Below are 25,363 nucleotides of genomic sequence, written 5' to 3'. Positions count from 1 at the left end.
GATAGGTTAACTGCATATGAAGTAGGAGAGGATTTGTCTTTGATTTGGCAATGCAAAGCACTGATTTGTTGAATGTTGTGGCTAAGTTGCTTAGCTTTGCACTGCTTATAGTAACTTCTGGAAGCTGTTCGCTCATTAACTCAGACTGTTATTAATAAAGGAAACAGGGCCTGGTATTTATATGCTAGGAATTATTTCTGGGAGGTATAACTCATTGGTAATTGCACCCTGATTTTGGAAAGATCTTTCCATATAAAAATCCATACATGTCACATCCACTTACATGTGTGGGCATTATTTTAAAGAGCAATACTCTCTCTGTGTCGTGCTCAGATTTACAGCCTGCTTTAGAGGGTGCAGGATGCTGGTCATAGTCAGGTAGCGTTGGCAGCCATCTCAAAATCTCCTCAAAGGATCCCGAGGTTGTTACGGCATGAATCATTCAGTGTTCCCCACACCTTCCTCATCTTCCTGCTGATTTTACTATCAGGGTTTCACAGCCATGAAGTTTCCAGTTATGTCCATTTCCATACGACCAGCCACTAAGGTGTGAAATCCTAGTCCATGACACAGAACCAAAAAATGTTTCCTATAAAATATATGTAGGAAATAAAGGCCCTTCTCTTCTCAGTTTCTGAAAGGGCTTTTGGCAAAGATGCTGATGAAATGGAAGGTTATTTTTTTTCTCGTAGAAAAGTCATGTCATTATAAATGTGCTTCTTTCTGGTGTACGTATTTTTCCTTCTCACTTCTAAAGATTACAGTAGGTGATAAAGATAAAGAAAGGGAGTGAAAACAATTTGACATTCACTTTTAAATAAAGCCTGTATTAAATTGAAAAGTTAATTCTTAAGAATGTCAGAGTTTTTGTTCTGTCAAGACAGAATTGGCTTTGAGTGTAGACTTTTCACAAGTACCAGCTATGATTTCATACAGCATGTCTAAATTTAAAGGTTTCTTTTTATTTCAGATTTGTATATGTGGGCCTTTTGCGGGCTGGTTTCAAAATCAGATGAATTCTGATACTGGCAGGTGGAAGGTAAAAAGGAAACCGTTCCGGATATTGTCTATCTAAAGTCTGATAAATTGAGTAGTAGAATGGGACCAGTCAGTTCTTCTTTGAGTCCGTGTCCAAGCCGTGCACGAGCGCATGAACACGTACAGGCAGCGCTGTGGTTTTTGCCTCGCAGTTACATATGGATCAGCCACAGCCGCTCGGGAGCGAGGCTGCAGAGCTGTTACACTGATGCCACTTCAGAAAGGAAGGAGAGGGCTTGTTTTACAAGGCATTTCTGCACAGTCAGCTTCATTTAAGAAGACTCCAAAGGATGTGAAAAATAAGGTAGCTGTGGGCTGGCAGGACAGTTTTCGCCATGCCTCTCCTTCAGGCGGTGCCTGATTTCTTGAAAGCCGTTTTTCAGTCCTTCACAGCGCTCTGAGCTAACGCCTGAGTATGTGACAGGGTGGGTACATTTTGTCCTCGGCACGCAGAACTCCTGATGGAAAACCCCGCTAAGTTATGTGTTACTCTCTTACTGCTCTTGTCAGGCTTGTGCCATTTCAGAGAATGACTGCCCCCAGCAGTAAGCTGTCCCTTGTCACTTGCATTAGAAACAATTCCTTTGGTGAAATGCAGTCTGATTCCGACAATACAGATTTTGGAGCTGGTGTCTTAAACAATTTAAGAGCCACTTTCTTAACAGTAAGGGAAAAATTAGACTAGGGCTGCTGGAAGCACTGCTGTGCACTAATAACAGTATTCTCTCTGGGCAGATGTGAATGAGCAGAGAAAGAACAGAGGGCATACCAGCTTCTAACGCTGCAAAGGCAGGAGAGCCCCAAATCCTTCATGAATATAAATAAATATAAATATTGTTTGTTATTTGTTGTTCGGTTGGTTTGGATTTTATTTTTATTATTTCCTAATGGGTTGATTCTCCTAAAGGAAGAAAAAAAGAGGTTAAGGCAGTTTGGTTAATGAGGTTAAGCTTGGTTAACAGGGGATTCAGGGTGTACCTTTATGACTTTACTTTTTTCTTGTGCTTTTACATGCCTCTACTGCCTCTAGTATTGTATCAGAAAATATTCGTTTTTCTGTTTTTTTCTTTCTTTCTTTTTTTTTTTTTTTTTTAACCCTGTGTTGTATCACAGATTTTAAGGTCTCTAGTCATTGTGCTGTGGCTCTGTCTTGAATTCCATGAAATGTTTCCTATCAAACTAGGATACCATATGCCCATGTTGGCCTAAAATTCACAATGCATCATGTACCAGAAATAGAAGCTGGTAAAGATTCTTCAGAGATTGTGTTCACTTGTTCCAAAGACCTGGTTTGTTTATGGAAGGGATGCTTGCAGTACATAAACACTATTTAAGGAGAAATGTCTCTAAAATGTAGAACACTTGTTCTCTTCTTCTCATCTTAATGGTATTTTTAAAGAAAGCTATATAACACTGTATGTTGAGTCTCCTTTACAAGTAGGCATTAGGATCTTGATAGGAAAGAGCAAGCAGTGAAATATTGTTGTAAAAACTACTTTAGATACTTTACACTGTTCATTGTAAACATTATGAAATTATTTACAGTGGAATTTGAAAGTAGGTTTCTTGATTTTTAATAGCTGTGCAGTTTGTAATCTGTAAAATTTTGTCTGGTCTATTGTAATTAATTTGATAGCCTTGAAATTTAAAATACTTTCTGTTGCAATACAAATGAATAGCAGTTAAGGCTAAAATGGACAGAAATTATTAGAACAGGAGAGTTCTAATCTAAGCAATCTACAGCCTCTCACTGAAGAAAGCTTCTCAGAATAGTTGAGGCTGGGAGGCAGCTCTGGAGGTAAAACTAATCCAATCCCACTGCCCAAAGGAAGATCAGCCAGCACATGGTGCTAAGCTCTGTGTCCTGTCAGTTGAAGTTTCTCCAAGGACAGACACTCCACAGCCTCTGAGGGCAACCTGCTCTTCTACTCAACAGCCCTCACAGTAACAAAGATTTTCCATTATGTTCACATGAAATTTCCTGTATTTCAGTTTGTGCCTTTGCCACTTGTCCTCTCACAGAACACCACTGAGGAGGGCATGGCTCTGTCTTTTCCTTCTCCCATCAGGTACATCCTGATAAGATCCCCCTGTGCCTTCTCCTTTAGGTTGCACAGTCACAGCTCTCAGGCTCTCCTTGTACGATAGAAAACTGTGTCCCTTAATCATCTTTGTGCCACTTGACTGGACTGTCTCTGATACACACAGGTATTTCTTGTACTGGGGAGCCCAGAACTGGACACAGTGTTCCTGGTGTGGCCTCACCAGGGCTGAGCAGAATGAAGGATCACCTCCCTCAGCCTGCTGGCAGTGCTTTGTCCAGTGCAACCTGGGAGGCTGTAGGCAATTTGAGATGGCTTAGCTTTTAAAAAATACAGAGGTGGTATTGGGGTTTTTTTCCCCTCCCCTTTTCTCTGTAAGGAGTTACTTCCTTAGGTAGGTATTGGAGTTGATCACAGCTCTAGTCCATTCTTACTTCCTAAAGCTACCAGAAAGGAAGCCATCAAGTGTTTTTGCTGAAACTGTGATCACAGGATGGAATAAGATGATTATATCAGAACTAACCACTTAGACACAGACTCTTGCATATTGTCCTTTTATCTGGAAGTGTTTGGAATGGATTGGATTAGATGAAAATGTCCATTATAAAAAGGCCACTAATTTTCAATATTTACCACACCGTGGTGTCTGGGATACCACAGTTTCTCCCTAAGCTCACAATAGGAAATAACTATGGTAATTGTGTGGTATGGGTTGGCAAATGTTGATTTTTCTGAATGGAAATCATTCTAGCAACAGCACGTAACAAGATCTGCAATAAGACTGTGGTCCTAAGTGTATTGAAAATAAAAGGTGGACATAGTCTGCTTTGTGTCCTACACTAGGAACAGCTTTCTCACGGGGACTGCATGACACTCAAATTATAGTTATTGCAGTTCCTGAACAAGTATAGGTATGTGAGCTATAGCTGCCCATGTGAAACATTTTCTCATTACATTTTTTCTTTAAATAAAAGTAATGGTCCTAAAGGGAATTTTTTTAACGTACAAGTAACAGGTAAATTTACCTCACCGATTTTCACCAAGAAGTAGACACCTAATTGACATTTCCTCTCTGAGTCTTGAAGACTTCTATGAAAACTTCAGATCCTAATTTTGTAACTTTGAATTAAGTTATTCTTACAGTGTAGTTTCCAGATTTGGGGTGCAAATTTGGAAGGATGTATGTGATCAAAAGTCAGTGGGACTGAGGCTTCTAAGACTCTTAATGGCTTTTGAAATTTTTACCCCTGAGGAGCCTTTCCCCTGCTGATTTTGGCAGCCCTCAGCCAAAATCTACAAATGAGAGTTCCTCTTCTCAGATGCTGGCTTTCTGAGCTATTTTCTGTATAAATAGAGATCACGTGGGCTTTAATAAGGTCAGGGAATGTTTTTTAAATGTCTGTGATTTTTTTTTTCCCTCAAAACTTAATTTTGCCCATCTGATTTCTGTGGAAGTGGGAACAGATGCCAGAAGCTGAGAACTCCAGCAGCTTTGTGCTCACGCTTGCAGCAGAGCACTTGTGGGATTGGGACCCTCAATTACTATCACATGTAGAGTTACATACTGGCTCGTAGCTGAGATCTGCAAAAGCAGTCTGCTGCTTCTGCCATGGCAGAGCTGGGGTGTTAAAGGAAATACGGACAGAGCTCTGCTCCAGTTTTGTCTGTTCATTTAATGAGTAAGATTACTTCATGAAAGAAGGGGTACATGGAGTGCCTTCTTGAACATAAATCCTCTGGTATTGATGACTAAATTTAAGCACCTAATTCCATGCTTAGGCACTGTCATAAATGACTCTTTATCTCAGAAAGTCAGTTAGTTTATAGCAAAGTCTGACTATTGATTTAGGTTCTCCATTTGAAACGGCAAAGGTTTGGTAATTTTGCTTTGTGCCAAGAAGTAAAAGAGTCTGAGGCATTTCCAGTTTTCTCGATGTCACTTTCAGCATGTTTAGTTCTGAGCATACTACTTTTAGCCAGTCTGATCAGAAGAGCAGCCTAATTTTGTACATTTTAGACCATTTTATGTTAAGTTTTTAATTTGAAATTAAAGTGCAAGAGACTCATAACGACTTGGTTTTGTTCTCTAAGAAAAGCTGAGTTTGTTTGGAAGCACATGGTGTTTGGGAAGGAGCAGTGGTGGCTCTGGGCAGGCACTGAGGTTTCAAGCAGCCGTTCAGCATCCGAGCTGCTGCATGAATCTGTTGCAGCAAAGTGCAAGCAGAGAAAGGTTCTGGGGCCAGGATCGCAGTTCCCAAACCAGGCTCCCTCTGTCCTGCTTAGGTACACTAATATGTCCACTTAACAATTTTTTTGCCAATAATATTACCACTATTCCTAAATTAGACTTCTTTTTTAATCTTATATTTGAATGCTGCACATAAATAGTGTTTTAAAATTGCCTGAGTGGTCAAGCTGATTTAGAAAAGTGTGAAGTTGTTTATCCACCAACTTGGGAATTTTTACAGCAGTACTTAAAAAGGATTGCTAAAACCTGTTGCAAGACTAACTCCATAATTCCGGTGAAGATGCTGAGAGATGCTGCCAGCATCTTTTTACTGTGTTAGATAAACTGTGAAAAGATAACAGGACTCAAATTTAGGCAGACTTTAGCTTGAAGAGTGGTGAGCACACCTCAACAAAGATAATGAGTTACCTTGAGCCAACGTAGAGAAGGAAAGGAGAAAAATGGTGCCTACATGCAGGGGAAACAAAGACAATCAGGGCTTTCTTCTTGAGCAGCTGCAGCCAGTTCCACTAATGGAAGTGCAAGAGCAGAAACTGGCAGCACAAGGTATGCGTTCGTTTTTACAGATGGCAATGCAGACAAGTTGGTAATTGAGAAGGAAGTGGTGTACGTGAGCTGTTTGACGGGGGACAGCCCATTACAGTACTTTCCTGTGTAATTGACTCGGTGAATTATTGGAGGCAGAATTTCTATTCCTCTTGAATAGGTTTCAGTTGCTGCAAAGTGACATCATTCTTGTGCGGGAAATGCAGGTTTTCAGGTTGCTTTTTGCTGTTTGCTATTGGTCTTAATAAAACCTTAAAAATAAGATTTTGGGTTGCCTCCGTAGAAATCTTTGTTATGCTGCTGATATTCACTGGCAAAATAGAGCAGAAGTGAGCCTATACCATAGTGTGCTGGCTGCTTTGAGGCACTGGAAGAGAGTTAATGGTGGTCACCTTGTGCAAATTGAAGGCTAAGACCATAAAAATACTTTATATCCAGTAAAAGACATTCGAAGGCAACTGCTTTATAAAAAAATCAGACTTTGTGTAAAATGATTAAATAAATATTTAGATCTTTGAAAACCAGACTAACATGTAGCTAATCAGAAAATATTTCTCATTGTTCATGACAAATCCCTCATATCATAAATAAGTGCTATAAATATATAAATAATAATACACATTTTAAAAAAAGTGTATCTGTTTAGTCTTTTTGTATGTATTTGGCCTGTTGGAAGATCGCATGCATTTTTAACACACACTGTGTTTACAAATTAACTGCCACTAACTGTGAGAAAGAAATCTTGCCAGCAGAAAAAGTTTTATTATTTCATGTTTCTTCCACTGCAGATCTTGAGGGGGAAACTATGAAATTGCCTTCTGTAACTGTTTGGATTGACAAGGAGCTATAATTTGAACTACCTGATTTTCACTGATAAATGCTTAAGTGAATGAAAAACTAGTAAGTCATTGTAAAGTGTATTGTGATATTTAAGCAATCCTGTAGTGCACATGGCAATTAACAGAAGATGAAAGCGCTGGTAAATTCCTGCCTGCGGAGCTCAGGCTCTGGCTCAAGGTGCTGTCCAAAGCCAGGTCCTTTCCTGCACAATGGCAAGGGTTGGGTCAGCTGTAACTTGAGGGAGGAGGTGACGGCGCTAAAGAGTTCCAGCAAGTGATTTACTGGCTTCTTTTACTGGCTCTGTTTTTCTTAATTTAGTAATTTATTTTGATCACTCATTGTTTTACTTTTACAAATCATCCTAAACTAGTATCTTAATTAACCTTTCTTGCTTGATACAACACAAAAAGACTGTAGTTTGCTGTCTGGTTTTTGGAGTGGAGCTGGGGGTTTTTTTTTGAGTAATGAATGCTGCTGTCTCTAAGGTAGCCTTACAAAATACAGCTTCAAATGCTGGGACAAAAACTACTCATCTTCATTTTTGTTGCCCTTAAAAAAATAATTGCAGTTTACATGAACATTTAAATATTTACTCTCCCTAAGGGATCAGGGGTAGGATTCTGAAAGGCTGCACTAGCAGTAATGTTTCATTTACTGTCTGGAGTTTTTTTGTCTCTAAAACCCCCTTGATTCCTCTCATTAAAAGTTTATGATACGGCATATATCATAAAAAAGATGCTGTCATGATACAGCATTAAAAATTCCACTAAACTTTCTAGATGAATTAAGTACGTAAGTACGTAATTTTGACTTTACTTTTTGGCATTTTTACTTTATTTTTACCTTGTCTTTCCTAATGTCTTTCTTATGTCTCTTTCAAATACAGCTGTTTAATGCAATTGTTCTTGAAATTGTCTTAGATAAAGAGTTTGGATTTGGTACATTAAATTGACTTAGAAGATCTAAGATCTAAGATCTTAGAAGATCTGTTAACTCAAAGTTGAAAACAACTTCTACTTTATTACTCTGCTTTTTGTGTTTCAGTTTTTTGTTTCTGGGACAAAAAATTGCTGTGTCTGGTGTATTCCTAAAAATTGTTGAGGTTATAAAGGGAAGGAAACCTCAATGAGTTTCTTTTTAATTTAGACATAGTTACAGCAAAAGGAACTGATTCTTAAAATGTGAAACTTCACAGAAACATAATTGCATCCGTTTTCACAGCAGAGAGAGAAAGCAGTTTTGATTAAAAAACATTCAGAAAGGTCTGAGTGCCTTTGCAACCAAAAGAAATGAGGTTTGAAAGATACCTTTCCCATCCTAATCAAAAGAAAGTAGCACTTACTCCAACATCCAGATGCTGTCCTGCTGCCCAGGTTTTAAACTTTAATCTAAACCTCACCAAAACTCAAGATAATCAAATACCTGCTTATATAAGGAGAACAAAGTAGGAATGACTTAGTGGGTGTGGAACAAGAAACTCTTTCAAAATTACAGCAGTGCAAACAAAGATAGATGCAATCACGAGTGCACTATACTGTTTTTCTGTACTGCGTGGTAGCAGCCCAGTGAGACCAGCTGCTTATAATTGTTGCTCTCCACAGCAGGTCACCTGGCTCACACTGAGCGCGCGTGCAGGTTTCCTGGAGCTCTCCTTTTGGACCCCCCGTGTTGCAGGAGAGCATCCAGAGCCAGTGGTTTACCTTTTTTCAGTGAGGTTGTAGTCCCCGACTTCATCATTGGAAATAGGTCAGGCACGTGCTTATTCCTGGGCAACACTTACGATTTCACTGCACCTCATGTTCTGGAGCCATGATTAACAGTGTGCTCTGTTTCTGGCACATTAGGGAGGCCAGAGATGGTAAAAAATCCACTCAGTCCTCATCATATCATCGTTCTGTGTTGTGGAAGTGAAAGTAATCAGCAATAAGACAAGCTTTGTTGTGTCCAAAACAAAGACGGTGATGTAAGAAAAATCCTTGGCTGCTGCTTGTGGAGCCTGTTTGAGTTTCTAAAAGCATCTTCTGGCAGAAATTTTGAAAACAGGATGTATTTGGCACTAGCAGAGTGTCAGGCACCATTGCTTAGTCTAGCTAGCTAAAAAGTCACAGTTCCTGAGCAGTGTTTTTGGCTGTGCTCTTACAGGATATATTTTGCTTCATGAACTTCCACTAAAAAATACCCTGAAAGTTCAGTACATTATGAAATCTTTTTGTGTAATGTGGAGTGTAAGTATTCTTCTGCATGGCTACAAAGTTTGGAATCATGTGAACTGCAGAGTCAATCCTTTAAAATCAAAAGCAGTTTTTATGAAGAAGGGCCTGGCAAGACACCTGAGTGAATCGCTTGTTATCATATTCTCTGCTGGTTTATTGCTTAGCAGAAAGGACTACTAATAATTGCCTTGTTTCAGTGAAGTATTGGTAACTAGGGAAAATCATCTAAGGAGTTAAAAGAAAAAATTAGGCATTCGGGCTTGATGCTGTATATACGGAGTTTCAGACTTGTTCAATTTGAAATGGTCAAGATATGAAACCACAAAAAATGTGAGTAAATACTCTGCATATCAAGGGTTGTTATGCAATTACATGCTTTCATCATGGTTCTTACTGAGGGAAAACAGTCAATAGAGAGGTCTGCAAGACATATTCAGTGAATAATTACAAATATTCATAACTTAGATACATAAAAATAATAATCCACTTGTTCCTTTGCTACTACTACACTAAAATGTGTGCATACTTTTATTTTCCCCAGAGCAAAGCTGCTCTGACTGCAGATTTGCTAGAAAGTTATCTGAAAAACTTGAAATCTCCTCTCTGCCCACCCCCCAGTTTGGCTAATCTCCAAATTATAAACAGCTGAACTGATTTAAATAAAGTTTTCAGTACCAAGAAAGAAAGAAAAAAAAAAGTTACATCTGGGCTGACAAAAACATTCGCCAAGTTTCAGCCTAATGTGATTTGAGACAACTGTGATATTAAACACCCAGACCTCGGAACTGGAATGGAAATAGAGACAGGTTTTTCTCTGCACTGGCCCCTTCAGGATTTGGGATTGTAATGTGGTGGCTGTAAGGCCCCAGATGATTGAAGCTTGACTTAGTAGATACATATTTTAGTTATTTAGACCCTTTTGGCTTATTCTTCCCAGGATGTACATGACATTTTCATTGATAACTCCAGACAGTGCTAGTGGCATTGATCACAGACTGAAACCTTTTTATCTGTGGCTCAGACTCTCTCATGACTAGTCATGTTGGCCTACATTTACTTTGCTGATTTAAGAAATGAAGTGTGGTAGGATCACATTAGAAGGAGAACAAAAGTTCTCTAACATATTTCTTGAGAATGGTAGTGGTGGTGCTTAGCAGAACACTTGAGCCCATGGCTGGGTTTTATGGGGGCTGTGGGCCATAGCTGCTGCACAGGCTTTGCTGGATTTGAGCTCAAGTGCCTGTTTCTTTGCAAGACTACCCAGAAAAGCAGCAATATTGGCCAATATTATTGACAAGTTCAAGTGATGAGTATGCAAAGCCAGACCCATGCAGAAGTACCATCACTAACAGTAGAATTGCTAATGAATATTTAGCAACAAAAAACTTTAAATAATTTCTGCTGACCAATCACTTAGAACACTTGGTATATGAGAAGTAAAGGCCTAGGTTTTTGGTTTTTTCTTCTTATGAAACTTTATTTGTTTAAGATAGGGTTGCTACATTTTAGGCTTTTAAAAAAGCCCTCCAATTTTTTTATTGCAGACATGAAAATTTCTGAGGTGTATTTTGACAGGCAGGTCCATTCTGGGGTTAGTAGCACCAGAGAGTCAAGAATCTTTAGTCCAATTCTGCCATAGTCTTGTTTTGAGGCAGGAAATCCATTCTAAAGCTGCATGTCCCCACTATAAATAGGTGTTTTGTAGCCAAAATGCTCAATGAAGTAGCAGCATTTAGTTTTTCCAGAGGCGTTTCAGCTATTCATTTATTAGTATTCATAAGCTATGTTGAAACACTTTAATACTGAAATAATCAATGTTGATTATCCTGTAAGGTCCTTAAATAGTACAGAAATAAGGGAAGGTAAAGAAAGATACGGTGCAACTTAGAACAGCACAAAAGAGTTACATACTTGCATTAAATTTAGGGAAGGATGTTTAGCTGGACTAAAAATTTTAAACAGATAAATATTTGTAAGTAGTGAATAAGCAAAGGTCTAGAATTTCAATACAAACAGCTACTGCTATGTATTTCATAGTTTTTTGTCAGCTGTAGTCATTGTATGATTTCACTGCAACTAATATCCAGTTTGAATCACATCTTTCTTTAGAATAGAGAGAAAAAATTAATTGCTTTTGTCAATGTTTTATAGATATACTAGTTCCATTGCATTTAATGAAAATTTCTGTGTAACTTTACCTTCTGTGCCCCTTCAGGTGTGCAGAAATGCAGCATACAAACTAGTCTGCTCTCTCTATATTTTAATAGTCTTCCATGACTTTGTAGAGGGTATTTCCCAAACTGAGGGAATACAAACAGAAATAAAATGGCGGAAAGACTGACTCAGATTAAGACTCCACTTGGTTAATACACCACACCAATAGGCCAGCATACAAGAAGCAGGAATGAAAAGGAACAGTTTTGCAGTTGTAGCTGAATCCTGGCCATATAGAGTCATTTCCGCTTGGAAACTTCTCACCCTCCGAGTGGACCAAATTGGGATTAGTCTAGTGAGGCTTTTATTGTACTCTGATGGAAAATATTTCAACAGCCAGGTGAAGCTGGTCGAGGATATGCAGCCACCAAAAGAATTGGGACCTTCAATGTACTTGTAGACGAGCTTATATGCACAACTAGTTAGATGTTTGCTGAAGGACATCAACTACCATTTAGTTCTCCCCTTAGCTACATTGAGAAAAATGTCATATACTGCTGCATCTGAATTAAGAGACGAAATAGGGGATGATGTATAGGAGTGAGAGAGAGATTATCTTGATGACAATCTTGATTTTATTGTATCACTTTAAAGTACCACAACCTGCTCTACAAATGAAATTGTGTTCTTGGTTTAAAAGGGCAATTGTTAACCTGACTTTGTGCTCACTAAAAACATTTCCCCAATCTTGTTAAATTATTGCACTCATTTCAGATTTTTATGGCTGTGCAGCTTACCAGCCCTCGTTTCTTTACGTTTCATTCATTTTCCTTGTATTGATGATTAATGGAGGATGTCGAACGTTAGAGTGAGCAGGCATCAGCAAATGCAAGATCATAATTAGTTTAGCTGACGAGGGCCTCTGATAGCACTTGCATCTGGATGGAAAAATTACCCTATAGGGAACTGGCTGCTCACCAGGTCTTTTTAGTGATACATTGTGAAACACCCGATGAATCAAATGCCCTTTCAATGCCAAGAAAGTGTTCCAGTCTTGAAGCCAAAATTATGTCTGCAGAAAGCTTTCCATTTGAAATGTATCAGAGTACAATTATAACCATTGTATTTTTTTGGCATGAACACCAGTCTTCTTCAGTATGAACTAAAGTTAAATAAATTACTTAAATTTTATGAAACCCTGAAATTTTTACTTATAGTGTTAGTAATTTTTAATTTATAATAAAATTAGTTTTCACCCAGACTGTTTTCCCTGTACTCACTCATTCTTATCTTAGTTGGTGAAGGTTTCTTACTGGTCGTTTTTTCCCTTTGCAAAAAGGGAACAGACTTAAAATTCAGATTTTCTTTTCAGCAAAAGAATTCCATTTCCTGCTTATTAGTATTTGGGCCCACAAACACAGCCTGACTTTTGTTTAAATGAGAAGTTTAACGAAATCATTACTCCACAGAAAAAATTTAATGAGCAATACTCATAAACATGCCTACTTTTAAATATTCCTGGATCATTATGAAAGCTGACGAATACACAGCTCAGTCTGGTTAAAATCAATTTGTATTTAGGGAAGCTTTACTGTGCCCTTCTTCGCCTGACTAAAATAAAATAAATAAATCTATCTGTCGATGACACAGTGTTTTCAGGGACTTCATTTGAAGTTCAGAAGAGGTCTCATTCATGAATATTGTACTTTTATTTGTCCATAGTGTGCTGTAGGAATATATGGTAGCTTATACTGATTTCAGAAATAAGTGGAAAATGCAGTATCATGTATTCAAATATAATCACTGTTAAAGGAATTAGTATGAGACAGGTACAAACTGTAATTAATTGTCTGGTGGTGGTGGTGGTTGTGGTTCCGAATTCTTGTTACCAATCACACTTTTAAATAAAGCTAGCTAAAAAGAAATAATCTGTTGTGAAACCAGGAGAGTTTAGAGAATGTTCTGTCAGCTTCCAAGGTTTTTTTTTTTTTTTTCAGAATTTGCTTTTTAGAAACCATCATTAAATGCACAAAACCTGAAGTTCAAAAAGTTAAAGTTGTTATTCTGAAAAGGCTTTGGTGTTTCACACACCTCATCCATCACTCTGGGGTTAATTATAATGAAAATCAGTGGTGCCTATTAAGCACAATTGAACCTGACCTCATTATGGGCAGTGTGGTTTTATACTGTCATTGTTGCCAGTCTAGAGACAAAACTCCTGTGTTGATTTGTCCTAACTCCACAGCTCATGTGACTCACCTCTGACCTGTTTTTTTTCCCTTTTTCTTCCCTATTTCAGAGACGTAGAGGCTCGGGTGTTTTCTGTGCCAATTGCCTGACCACAAAGACCTCTCTCTGGCGGAAGAATGCGAATGGTGGATATGTATGCAACGCGTGTGGCCTCTACCAGAAGCTCCACTCGGTAGGAAGAACTTACTGGTTTGTTCAGCAGAAAAAGAGCTGCACAGTTAAGCTGGGCAGCTGTGGTCTTGCCTGGTTGTGTGATTAGTACCACTCCCTGGCCTGCAGTTAATTTCCTAACAGGGTTTTGCAGAATGGTCACTTTGGGATCAGTTGTGATTCATTATGAAACAGCCTGGGATGCTGTGAGTAGATGTGTTTGAGATCACCAGTGATGCATTTAATTATTTTGATACAAGATAAGGGGAAAATTACTTCTTTTCTGGGAATTGCTCTTCAAGACATATGACATATTGTGATGAAAGCTCTCTAAATTCTAGAGTCCTAGAAAAACCAAAATTCTTGAAATTAGACATCACATCTATATTAAAGATCTCGAAGCAATTTTTGTATACTTTGACATCTCTTACCTCCTTTATTCTTGATCGTAAATTGCCTGGAGATATGGGGTGGTGGGATTTTGTGTTCTTTATTCTACAGTTCTTAAAGTCTGCTGGAAGATAAATATCTCAACAAGGAAGCTATTCACTTGAAGGCACTCATCGCTCAGTGAGGGGAAAATTCACCATCCCTCAGGATCAGTCAGAGAATAAATAATAATCCTGGTCTGTCTATATTGCTTTTCATCTTATTGACACTTGTCTTGATCCTGAAAGATGTTGAATGCTCTGGTCCAGGTCCAGGAAAGCCATGCTGAAGTGTTCCCTTGGATCAGTGTCAAAATGCCTGGAATCTTTCAGGTTAAGACCCACTGGTTAAATATTATCCTTGCTGTCTTTAATAGGCACACATAGGAGAGTCAGGTGACTAATTAATTATTTTTTACAACATTCCTATGAAATTAAAAAGTGTTGCTATTATTCAGAAATGGAAACTGGGCTAGTCTTTGGGAGTTTGCCAGGGCAGTGTATCAGATCAGGCTTAGAGCCTAACTCAGAAATAAATGTGGTGACTAAGAGTGTGCATTTTAAAAAATGTTTTGCAGAAATTAAATTTGAAATGTAAGCTTCTCAATGGTCTTGTCCACTGCCCATACAATAATCCTGTTTACGCAACATCCTGCCAAACCAGCCCACTTACTAGAACAATATAAAAATTACAATTTTCAAAAGCAGCATGACCATCACCAGTCTGAAGGGTTGGCTCTGTTTGCCATATGTGTCATTCTGGGGTCACTCACTGTTTTTAAGGCCCAGAATAGCCCAGTCATAGGCCACTAATATCTAAGTAATATCTAAATACTATCAAATAATATCTAAGAAGATGAATTAATGCATGGTCTTGGCAAGCATCTTGGCTGGGTCTTGCCCCAGGTAACATCTTCCTGGACACCTCTCAAAATTGTAGATAGAATATCGAATTTTAGGAAATTGATTAGTGGTGAACACCCACAAAGATTTTAAGAAGGACAGTTTGGTTTTTTAATTTCACATTTGAGTCTGGTTATTTGTAGAAATTCCATCTGTAGACTCTGTTTCCCCTTTTTTAAGTGTACTTTTCTCAGCTGTAGTGTTGGATCTTACCATGATTTTCAACATTACTTTTTGAATAGATGAAAGCTACAAGAATCAGTTTTGAATTCAAGCACAACTTGGATCATCCTTATGAACCAGCAGGAATGAACTAGTGCACTTCCAGCAACATTTATTAGAAATACAATATCAAAGTTTATTTCATGCATCTCAAAAACAAGAAGCTGGCACTATCTCAGCTCCATAGTTTAAGTATGGCAATAAACTGCCGTTCAGTGGATATTTGACATTAATATCTTCAATTGAACTTTGACCTAACAAATTAAAAGAATTTAATTAAGCCTTACTCTGCTGTGGTATGATGGCGGCTCCTTTATAAGTAGGAGTCTGAAATAATTCAACAATCTCTCCTTTGGGACACCTTTTGAGACAGCCCCGTGGATGCTCTTTAGATGGACACCAGAAAGATGAAAGTTTCTTTTATCTGTCTGCCTGTCTGTTCAGGAAAAATTGCAGTATGTGTCATGTATTGGACACATGGTTTTGAATTAAGGGGTCCAGGATGATGCAGTTATTAGGGAAATGTCCAAAACTATAAAAAAATCAAGTGAATAGAATTTAGTTCTGTAAAACCCCTGTTCCTCTAAATTGTACTACACTGCTGAGTAAAACTCACCTGTAGCAGTTTGCACATTTCTTAATCCCTTTTGATTGGATTGTTACTATCTAGGACTACCATCCTCGTTATTGCAAGCCTAAGGTCCCTTTTTCACTTCTATTTAATAAGAAGAAAAATCTCTGATCTATCAGATATGACTAGGTGACAGTGACTGACAAATGTTAACATAGTAGTGATTTCTGCTACAAGTTGCATTTCTATTTCTATGATACCCTTGAATAATTTTTCAGTGTGTTTTCAAAAATGTTCCTTCTATCTAAGGGGTAATTGACATTAAACTTGCCACATTTTTCACCTTTCTCTCATTTAGTGCAATCAAATATGTTTAAAAAGTGTAATTATAATTCAAGAGTCTATTATTAAAATAGTTTTAGTGAAAAATGCATCTTACTGCAAACATATACACAATATTCACATTTGCTGTCTCCCCAGACTCGTGAAATTGACCATTATTATTGTGGTCCTGTCCTTCATTTTTAAATAGCTTGAATTTGGTCATGGAACACTATATTTTGTTCCATGGTGGTTACTTGACAACATCATTGGACTAATTCAGTGAAGAATTGCAGCATATTCTAGGATTAGTCTAGAGGAGGCTCCACTTTCCCATGGAATTTGAGAAATCTAATCACAATAATTTATTGAATCATTTGTTGAATTTTTTATTTCAGTTACTCATATTATTGGAGTGGGGAGAGTGCCAGTTGATACAAAGATGGCAGAAATATTTGTGATCATCTTCAGTATATTACATGAAACATATAATTAATGATCTGACATAGGCCATTTTGAAAGTAAAGTTCTAGTAATGTTTCAGTGTATTCTAAACTTAGGCCCACTGAAAATCAAGAAGTGACCTTAAAATTTTCTATTTGCCTTGGTTGTAACCAACTACAGGATATTTTTATCTGCATCTTACTCCTACAAATAAGGAAAATTAGTAGATTTACACCACTAAAGAGTGTGTTTTAATCATCTAAGGGCTGGTTTAATCAGATGAGCCATTGGCAAGCTGAAGAATTTTGAGTTGAACCTACAATAACTTTGAACTTTGAATAGCTGGAGCCTCAAGTAAGTGTGTGAGGGTCCCTAATGTCAGGTCGGAAGATGTTTCTTTCAACTGCTTCCATAATCAGGCATCCTACCTGTAGCATGAAGAGTAAGACTAAAAGTATTTCCAAAATATTGAGGGGTTGTCTGGAAGCCATATAAAAATGGTCTGTAGTGTTTAATGTTTAATAAGAGCAACAACAACATTGTAAGATCTCACAGCATCTGAGTTACAATTGTCATAAAAAGGCAAGGAGATTATACAGACCTTATAATAAAAAGTATATGTCTATCCATATTAATTTGCTATTGATTAGCCAGACTAGAATCTTTATCTGAATAGAATTTACATAGAAAATATTGTAATTTTTTTAACATGATTTTGTCTCAACTTTGATCTATGTGAGGAGGCTGGTTCAGGTGCTGTTTTTCGGCCAAATTTAAATTTCTCTTGTTAAAAATCTAAATCAAAATGTGTATATACTTCTGATTCAGCATTTTAACAGAAAGTAAAATCTTAAAAAATAGCTGCATGCTCTAAAATGTAGTTAACCATTAAGAGTACGCCAACTGCAGGAAAATAAATAAGTGAAAGGAGAGGAATATGGCAACTGAAGACAGACTAAATCTCTGCAAATAATAGAATGGGTGTTCTTTCTTCCAGCTGTGGATGTTTTCATATTAGCTTGAAGTTATGAATATATTAAAAATTTAGTTGCATCCAAGGTGCGGATTACTTTGGATATTGACTGTAAGCCAAAACGAAATCTGCTTTTAAAAACAATGTTAAAACTTCGAAATAAACATATAAGTAGAATACTGGGGTGGGGGGCACTTTTCTGGCCTCCAGCCAACACAGGATTATGTGCCTTTGGGAAGAAAACTGTCAGCTGCCAACACACCAAACTGAATGACTTTTAGGTAGTTTTTGTTGCTCTACCATCTGCCCAGCAGAGAAACATACTGATGGTGCAGTACCATTTGTCATTCAGATACTATTGCTTTTCTCTTCGGGAGCCTTTAAAGAAAACCTAACTGCTGTTTTCCTTGTACCATTTTTGTTTTCCACACAAAGATATTTTCACTTCTTCTCTGAGAAGGCCACTTAACATGAGCTGTTGTGGGGTAATAGCAAATGGAAACGGAAGTCCTCACTTGGTTCTTCCCACTTCCTCTTTGTGATGATTATTTCTTTACAGATCCCTTTTGCCCGATGCCTTTTCTCCCTCATGAGTTAGTAGTACATCAGTAACACTTAGAAAGCAATGCAGTTGGGGTGAAGGAGGGGGAGTTGATACCAAAGAAGTTGACACCTTTTGGTGCAGAGTTTCCCTGGGCTTCTCCATCTTTCTTAGTCCCTTTCTGGCCACCATCTTCCCACGCGGCACACAGTGGACCTGCAGCCCATTTGCTATGTGTCAGCAAGCCCTGTGTGTGCTTGTGTTTTCTGTCCATGTCAGAGCAGGGTGAGTATGAAGGTAAGTTCTTGTCCCAGTGGGAGCCCCTGCCCGAGAGCAGCTCTGGTGGCACGATGCACAGAACAGCACTGGTGCACAGGGCCTTGCATCTCCTGCCTCACCCCCAGCTCTCAGCACCCACTTTCCACATGTCTCCCCCAGAATTTTTTAGGAGCAAGAGGTAATAACTGGTTTGACAGCTTGGATATTTCATGCCTTTTTAAGTAAATAGGTACAGGATGTCTAAGACAGTTGACTCAGGTTGATAAGCCATTTTATCGTTTACTTTCAGCATGAGGGGCCATGAACGAGCATTTGGATTGAAATTTGGTCATTCCTGTAACATTGTTATAATACAGCTCTTTACAAAAGAAAAGATAAATTTGCATGAGCGTGGTCTCACAGATTTGTTTAATGTGTCTTTCTTTTTTCCTTTTGTTCATTCTCTGTGTGTTCCATGCAGACTCCCAGGCCTTTAAACATCATTAAACAGAACAATGGTGAACAGATCATTAGGAGAAGAACAAGAAAGCGCCTTAACCCGGAGGCACTTCAGGCTGAGCAGCTAAACAAACAGCAGAGGGGTAGCAGTGAGGAGCAAGTCAATGGAAGCCCCTTAGAGAGGAGGTCAGAGGATCATTTACCTGAAGGTCATCAGAGAGAAATTCAGCTTCCCAGCCTCAGTAAATACGAGGCCACAGGTTCATTGACTAAAAGCCATTCTGCTCAGCAGCCAATATTGGTCAGCCAAACTCTGGATATTCACAAAAGGATGCAACCTTTGCACATTCAGATAAAAAGTCCTCAGGAAAGTACTGGAGACCCAGGAAACAGTTCATCGATATCAGAAGGGAAAGGAAGCTCAGAGAGAGGCAGCCCTATAGAAAAATACATGAGACCTGTGAAACACCCAAACTATTCTCCACCTGGAAGCCCTATTGAAAAATACCAGTACCCACTCTTTGGACTTCCGTTTGTACACAATGACTTTCAGAGTGAAGCTGACTGGCTGAGATTCTGGAGTAAATATAAGCTGTCCGTTCCTGGGAATCCACACTACTTGAGTCATGTGCCTGGCCTACCAAATCCTTGCCAAAACTATGTGCCTTATCCCACCTTTAATCTGCCTCCTCATTTTTCAGCTGTCGGATCAGACAATGACATTCCTCTAGATTTGGCGATAAAGCATTCCAGACCTGGGCCAACTGCAAATGGTGCCTCCAAGGAAAAGAGTAAGGCACCACCAAATGTAAAAAATGAAGGTCCCTTGAATGTAGTAAAAACAGAGAAAGTTGATAGAAGTACCCAAGATGAACTTTCTACCAAGTGTGTGCACTGTGGCATTGTCTTTCTGGATGAAGTGATGTATGCATTGCATATGAGTTGCCATGGTGACAGTGGACCTTTCCAGTGCAGCATATGCCAGCATCTTTGCACGGACAAGTATGACTTCACAACTCACATCCAGAGGGGCCTACACAGGAACAATGCACAAGCTGAAAAGAATGGAAAACCTAAAGAGTAAACCTTAGCACTTAGCACAATTAAACAGAAATAGGTTTCCTTGATGGGAATTCAATAGCTTGTAATGTCTTGTGAAGACCTATAAAGCACTTCATATAGAGAGCATGCCTTATCCAATATTAAATCCCTTGTTATTTTCTTTTGTTTTTCCTTTTTATTCTTTATTTTTTCCTTTATTTTTTTCTTTTTTTTCTTTTTTTATTTTTTTTTCTTTTTTTAAATGAGTGGGTTACCAAGAAAAAAGAACAGTTGGATGGTGGCCAGAAGGGGAGGAAGATAATTCAGTGGGACATGGCCCACCAAAGCTAGCCAGAATGCAGTGAATCATGCCGAGTAACCTTGAGAAAATTTTACTGGACAATTAATACCTTTGCTGTTGTGTAAGAGACATAACTGGCAAGTGTGCAAAGATGTGTATATGTATATACTGCTGCAGGGGTGTAGTGAACATATGCACATTGTATATAATAACTAGACATGTTAAATATACAGAGTTAAAAGGTCATTTTCTTTTCTTTAATTTGGGCAAATTTCTGCCCTACAACATGCCTTAGGATCACATTGTCCTCAGAGCTTTGGCAGAAATGTCATATATGTGTTTCTCAGACTCAGCTGATTTTTAGCTACCATTTTATCACTACATTCTTTCTGGCACACTTTAATCTAGGAAAACCATTTTGTGCAAGTGAATTCTCTAATACAGAAGCCACATTCCAGGTTTAATTTGCATAGAATAAGGTAACCTGCTGTATTTTATTTTAATATATTTTTAATATATTACATTTCTAAACCTTAAAGTCTAAGGTTACTTCTCCACAGGCTTAACATTGCTATACAAACCAGTCAATCCCTTCAGTAGACTTATACCAGCTTTTGCTAAGTAGCATTAAATGTCTTCATAGTACTTTTTAATACTTAAAGCTTTTTAAAAACTATCCATGAAGGGAAAGCTCCTCAGCATAACTGCTCAGGGAAATAGGGCTAAATAACTAAATATTAAATAATTGGTTAAAGGTGCTGTTAGACGAGCCTCCATGCTTGCTACAAGGGTGTACAAGAACTGACTTTAATCATTTTCATTATAGTGTCCCAACCAGTAGTTTATTATTTTGCCACAGGGATGTAGAAGATATTACAAGCTACTGGATGCACTGTCAGATTAACTTATTTCATTAAAGAAGTTGGGAGAACAAATAGAAAAAAACCTTATTTTTCTAGTAAATATTAATGTATTACATTTCAAATAATGGTGCCTGACATATTGAATAATTATTTTCTACAGTGTACGTATGCAACAAAGATATTCCATCATGCATTAGAGTCAGTTCTGGCTCTGCCTCGCTGTTTACATTTGCAAATGTAGCAAACAAGGTAATGAAGCAACTATTTCTATTGCAGTAGGTATCTTTTTTTCTGTGTGTGTGCATTAAAGTTGTAAACGATAACATGAAATGAATGAAATTTGTTGATATTAATGGTATGAAAAACAAGAAGGAAATGAAAATATTTTTATGCCTACTTAGGAAAAAAGGGTAGCACTATTCATTCCAAGTACTTTTGTATTCTTAAGCTCTTAACTCACATTGTTATGCTTAAAATGATAAACATATATCCTCTTTTTATTGCTTTGTCTGTGTTTCAGAAGAAACATTTCAGAAATTATTTTGATAAGTGCTGTTTGACGATGCAGCACTGATATTTTATTGCATTCTGTAGTAGCATTGCACTCCATTTTTACAATATTACACAGTTGCTTTTTTGTTTTGTTTGGGTTTGTTTCTTTTTCGCAGTGCAGGGTCTTAGTTCCTTATGGTTGGATGGCAGGTGTAGCTCAACTGGTTCATGAATGTTGCAGCGAATGAAGTTTAAAATGTCTTTCTGATATTATGTTGTCTTTTATTTCTCCATTCATGCATTTTATTTTTTAAAATGTTCTATAAAAATATCTCTGGACTAAGTCCTCTTTTGAGATTATATGTAAAGGGTCCTATTCTGATCTCACTTACATGCCGCCTTTCTCAGATTTTCATGTAATTGAACTAAAGCATCATAAAAAAAAAAAAAATTTCTTGTATTTAACTTACCTGAGTCTCACCACTCTCCCTTCTAGTATTTGGTGCACTTACTAAGATACTTAACCAGATAAACAGGGAGGTGGAAAATAAAAGGAGAGGTGATAGGAAATGTCTTATAGGGGTTGGCAAAAGGAAAACCAGGAAGGAACTGGCCTAAATATTCAGCACTTTGATAGTCTTTTGAGAAATAACGTGCCTAAAGCAGCTGGCAACAAACATCACCAAGCATGAGAGGCACTTACACAGCTGATCACCGAAGGTCTCACTGACCTTGGCAGTATTTAGGTGTTATATTTTCACAGAGGTGAAACATTATTGCACAGTTTCTCTGATTTGTTAGGCACAGACAGGCTGTTGTTCAGCATTAGGCTGCATTCCTTCCTGCTCCACCCATTGCTTCTTTACTGGTGAGCAGCTTATGGAACATCCCGCTCAATCTGCTGTGGTTGAGTTCTGTAACCCTTCAGTAGTGTTCTAGGTTAGCAAAGGATGTTGGGCCACATTCTTCTTCTTCTATTTTTTAGATGAATCTCCATCTTGATACCAGTGACAAACTCTGGTTATGTTTTTACTATTGTTCTCCAATAATAAGTTCTGACTTGGTTTTTGTGGATTTATTTTTGTTGGGTATTTTCTGTTTCTATTTTTTTTTTTTTTTCTGAGGGGACTGAAATAGATTGCCCTCGTTTCGTTACGTCAGGGTCCAGTGTCTGTCCTTTTCAGCTTTTCCAAGGAAGATGTTATACTCAGTAAGCAGTGGTTTTTATCGGCTTCAAAGGTAGCTGCCTGCCGATTTTCAGTAGTTACTGGTTTGACTTCACTTCAGACGTACCAGTTCCTCTGGCTTCTTCATTGATAGAAGCTGCATCTTCATGGCAAAATATTTTAGAGGGACATGTGCATTGTAAGACTTGAGCACTACCCTGAACTTCATAACACTTCTTGCTAAATTCAGAAGCGGAGGCAAATTAACAGGAAATACACATATCAGGGTTTGGGGATGAGGAGAAATGAAATCTTATGAGTGCAAAGAACAAGATAGAGCTTTGAATGTTACTATTGCACACCTAGATGATGCAAATAAAATTTGAAAAAAGTTCATTGTTCTTGCCATGACATATTGAGATGTTCTAAGATTTCTGCATTTTAAGAAATGGGATTTTGCTGTAGCCTGTTCTCTTTGATTGGGATAGGGGGAGCACAGTTTAGTTTCTTAACAAAAAACAGGAGACTCCATCCATCTTCCAGACCCCCTCACAATGGGTACTAATAAAAAGAAAAAAAATCCTGACACTGGAAAAGAATAATCTTATTTAATAACTTTCAGATGGAAACCAATGCTAGCACACACCAGTAATTACTGCGCGCACTGTGTTTCAATCAACTTACAGCACTAAAAATTGGACTTTCAAACAATCAGTCTTTGTTCTCAATTTGTCAGTGGCTTCAAGGTGGTGAACTTCTCTCACTAAAGGAATGGTAGTGTAAGATCTCAAAACATATCTCAAACTGGACAACCAAATAAGTAGATGTTTCAAAACTAGAGGATTTGTCGTGCCTGTCACTAATCAGGTGTGGAACAGGCACAATGTTTCTAGTAACTCTCTCTATAGATGGAGCCATCCTGTGACATCATCTGCAAACCAGATTGTCCCTCAGCTTGTCACTTCATGGCTGCTGCCCCCTCAATGCTGCAGGAGATGATGTTCCAGAGCACAGTTTGTGTTCAGGTGCCAAATTTAGATTGCTTTCCAAAAGAAGTGTTGCACCTAATTGCCGCCGTGCTGATGAAACTCCTCCCTTAATTTTTATTGGACTATGCAGAAAGGGGGAATGACACTGGATGCAAATATCTTGGTTTGGCCTAAAAAAGGCACTGTTGTCTATTGTGACAGTTTTAAAGAAAGAGAAAATTGAGACATCTCAAAAGGTTGAGACACACTCTGAGCAATAGATTATTCTTGCAGTTAGAGGGGCAGCAGGACAAGTGACTGATGCTAATTGTATACAGTGCTGAAACTGTGATTGTGCAATGGGAAAAACTGATTTGGCAACTGTGGATTAGTACTCAGTTCAGGGACAGACTTTCAAGTCCACCCTTGGACTGGACACTGTTGTTTTGTAGTCATAACTACTTGCTTTATGTGCTAAGGATGTTGTCTACCATCTGCTTTTTGCCCAGTATGTCTAAATATATTCTCATTTTTGCTCCTGTATTGATTTTTCTTGGCTGACTTAACATGCTAATTCCTAATACTGGTCGGGAAAAGCCAAGGAGATTAGAAGGTCACTTCTGTGCAGCCAGAAGGGTAGATATATTTCCTTCTGCTTCTGTGGAGACAGTTATGCTTGGCAAAGAGCAGTGAGCAATTTGTCAGCATATCCCAAATGTGATAGATAAGTGAGAAATCCCTTCTAAACTTTTCTCTAAAGTTAAGATGGGCCAAGTAAAATGATTTACTTAATTTTCTCACCTCAGAATAGGATTCCTCACTACCCTCTTCCTCACAGTTTTTATTTTGTTCAGCCAACTCTGGAAAGCTGGCAGTTGGGGAGATGCTACTTGTGTAGTAATCACACACACCCCAATTTACTTGAAGAGGATAAAAGACAGTAATTAAATAGTTGACAGCCAGATAAATACCCATTTCATTTGATTCTTTGTTACACTTAGTAAAATTCCTTTACTAGGAAAGCAAAATGATACTTAGTAAAGTAAAAACATCTTGACAGCTACCACAGTTTTCCATTCCTATCATTTTGGCCTCTGAGCTCTGTGTAGGAGAACAGGAGAAAAGGAAACATCTCAAAATGCCATTGTAAATTTAGCTTATAGAAAATTCACCAGCAGGAAAAGGAAAAAAAAAAAAAAAAAAGAAAAAAAAATTGCTTCATAAAGAATGACTTCATGTTGCTAAAAACCATCATTAAACTTGTAGCCCTGATTTGACTCTAGAATGCTGGCTCTTAATGTTTTGTCCTTACAACACATGGATGTGTTTTTTGTTCTGTTTTGTTTCGGGTTTTTTTTGTTTTGTTTTGTTTTTTGGTTTTCATAGTGCATGTTCATTTCTACTCACAAACATGTTCTTGGTGTATTTCTTATGCAAACAATCTTCAGGCAGCAAAGATGTCTGTTACATCTAAACTTGAATAATAAAGTTTTACCACCAGTTATAAATCAGATTTGTGTCGTTGTTTCTGGGGAGAATGTAATGTCATGGTGTCACTACACCGTAGTGGGGTTGGGGAGGAGAACAGTCTGGACTGGAGCTGCTCTGGGAGCACGACGGGGCCTGACAGCATCTCTGGGTAATGGCTGGTGGTTATGGCTGAAAGGCAATGGCAGCATTGCTCAGATGGGAAAGGCATGAAAAGGGAAGAGGTCCTTCAAGAACACTTTGGCCTTGTCACAGTCCTTCTATACTTAGGGCTCTAGATGTGATCCAAATCTCATTCAAATTAAGGACAGGATTTGAGTAAAAGTCTCTTATAATGGAGTTTGAACATTTTTCAGTACTCCATCATCCTGGCATGACATTACTGGTTTTATTCTCCTACCCCAAGGAAGAGAAAATACTGCAACAGCTTGGAAAAATTATGA

At 38.1% G+C, this 25,363-nt stretch overlaps 1 protein-coding gene across 2 annotated transcripts in view; it reads left to right on the top strand.

The window, feature by feature from the left end:
• TRPS1 (transcriptional repressor GATA binding 1) overlaps positions 1-24,943 on the top strand; it is a 213,190-nt gene extending 188,247 nt beyond the window's left edge. For both annotated transcript variants that reach the window (XM_041470622.1, XM_041470621.1), the window contains 2 exons: positions 13,381-13,503; positions 18,624-24,943. In XM_041470622.1, the coding sequence (XP_041326556.1) occupies positions 13,381-13,503; positions 18,624-19,685 (1,185 nt within the window). In that variant the 3' untranslated portion in view covers positions 19,686-24,943. The remainder of the gene's footprint in view (positions 1-13,380; positions 13,504-18,623) is intronic.
• The last annotated feature ends 420 nt before the right edge of the window (positions 24,944-25,363 follow it).

Source organism: Pyrgilauda ruficollis, unplaced genomic scaffold (genome assembly GCF_017590135.1).
Source record: "Pyrgilauda ruficollis isolate IOZ18807 unplaced genomic scaffold, ASM1759013v1 scaffold25, whole genome shotgun sequence".
Lineage (NCBI taxonomy): Eukaryota > Metazoa > Chordata > Aves > Passeriformes > Passeridae > Pyrgilauda > Pyrgilauda ruficollis.
This window is presented reverse-complemented; position numbering and strand designations above follow the sequence as displayed.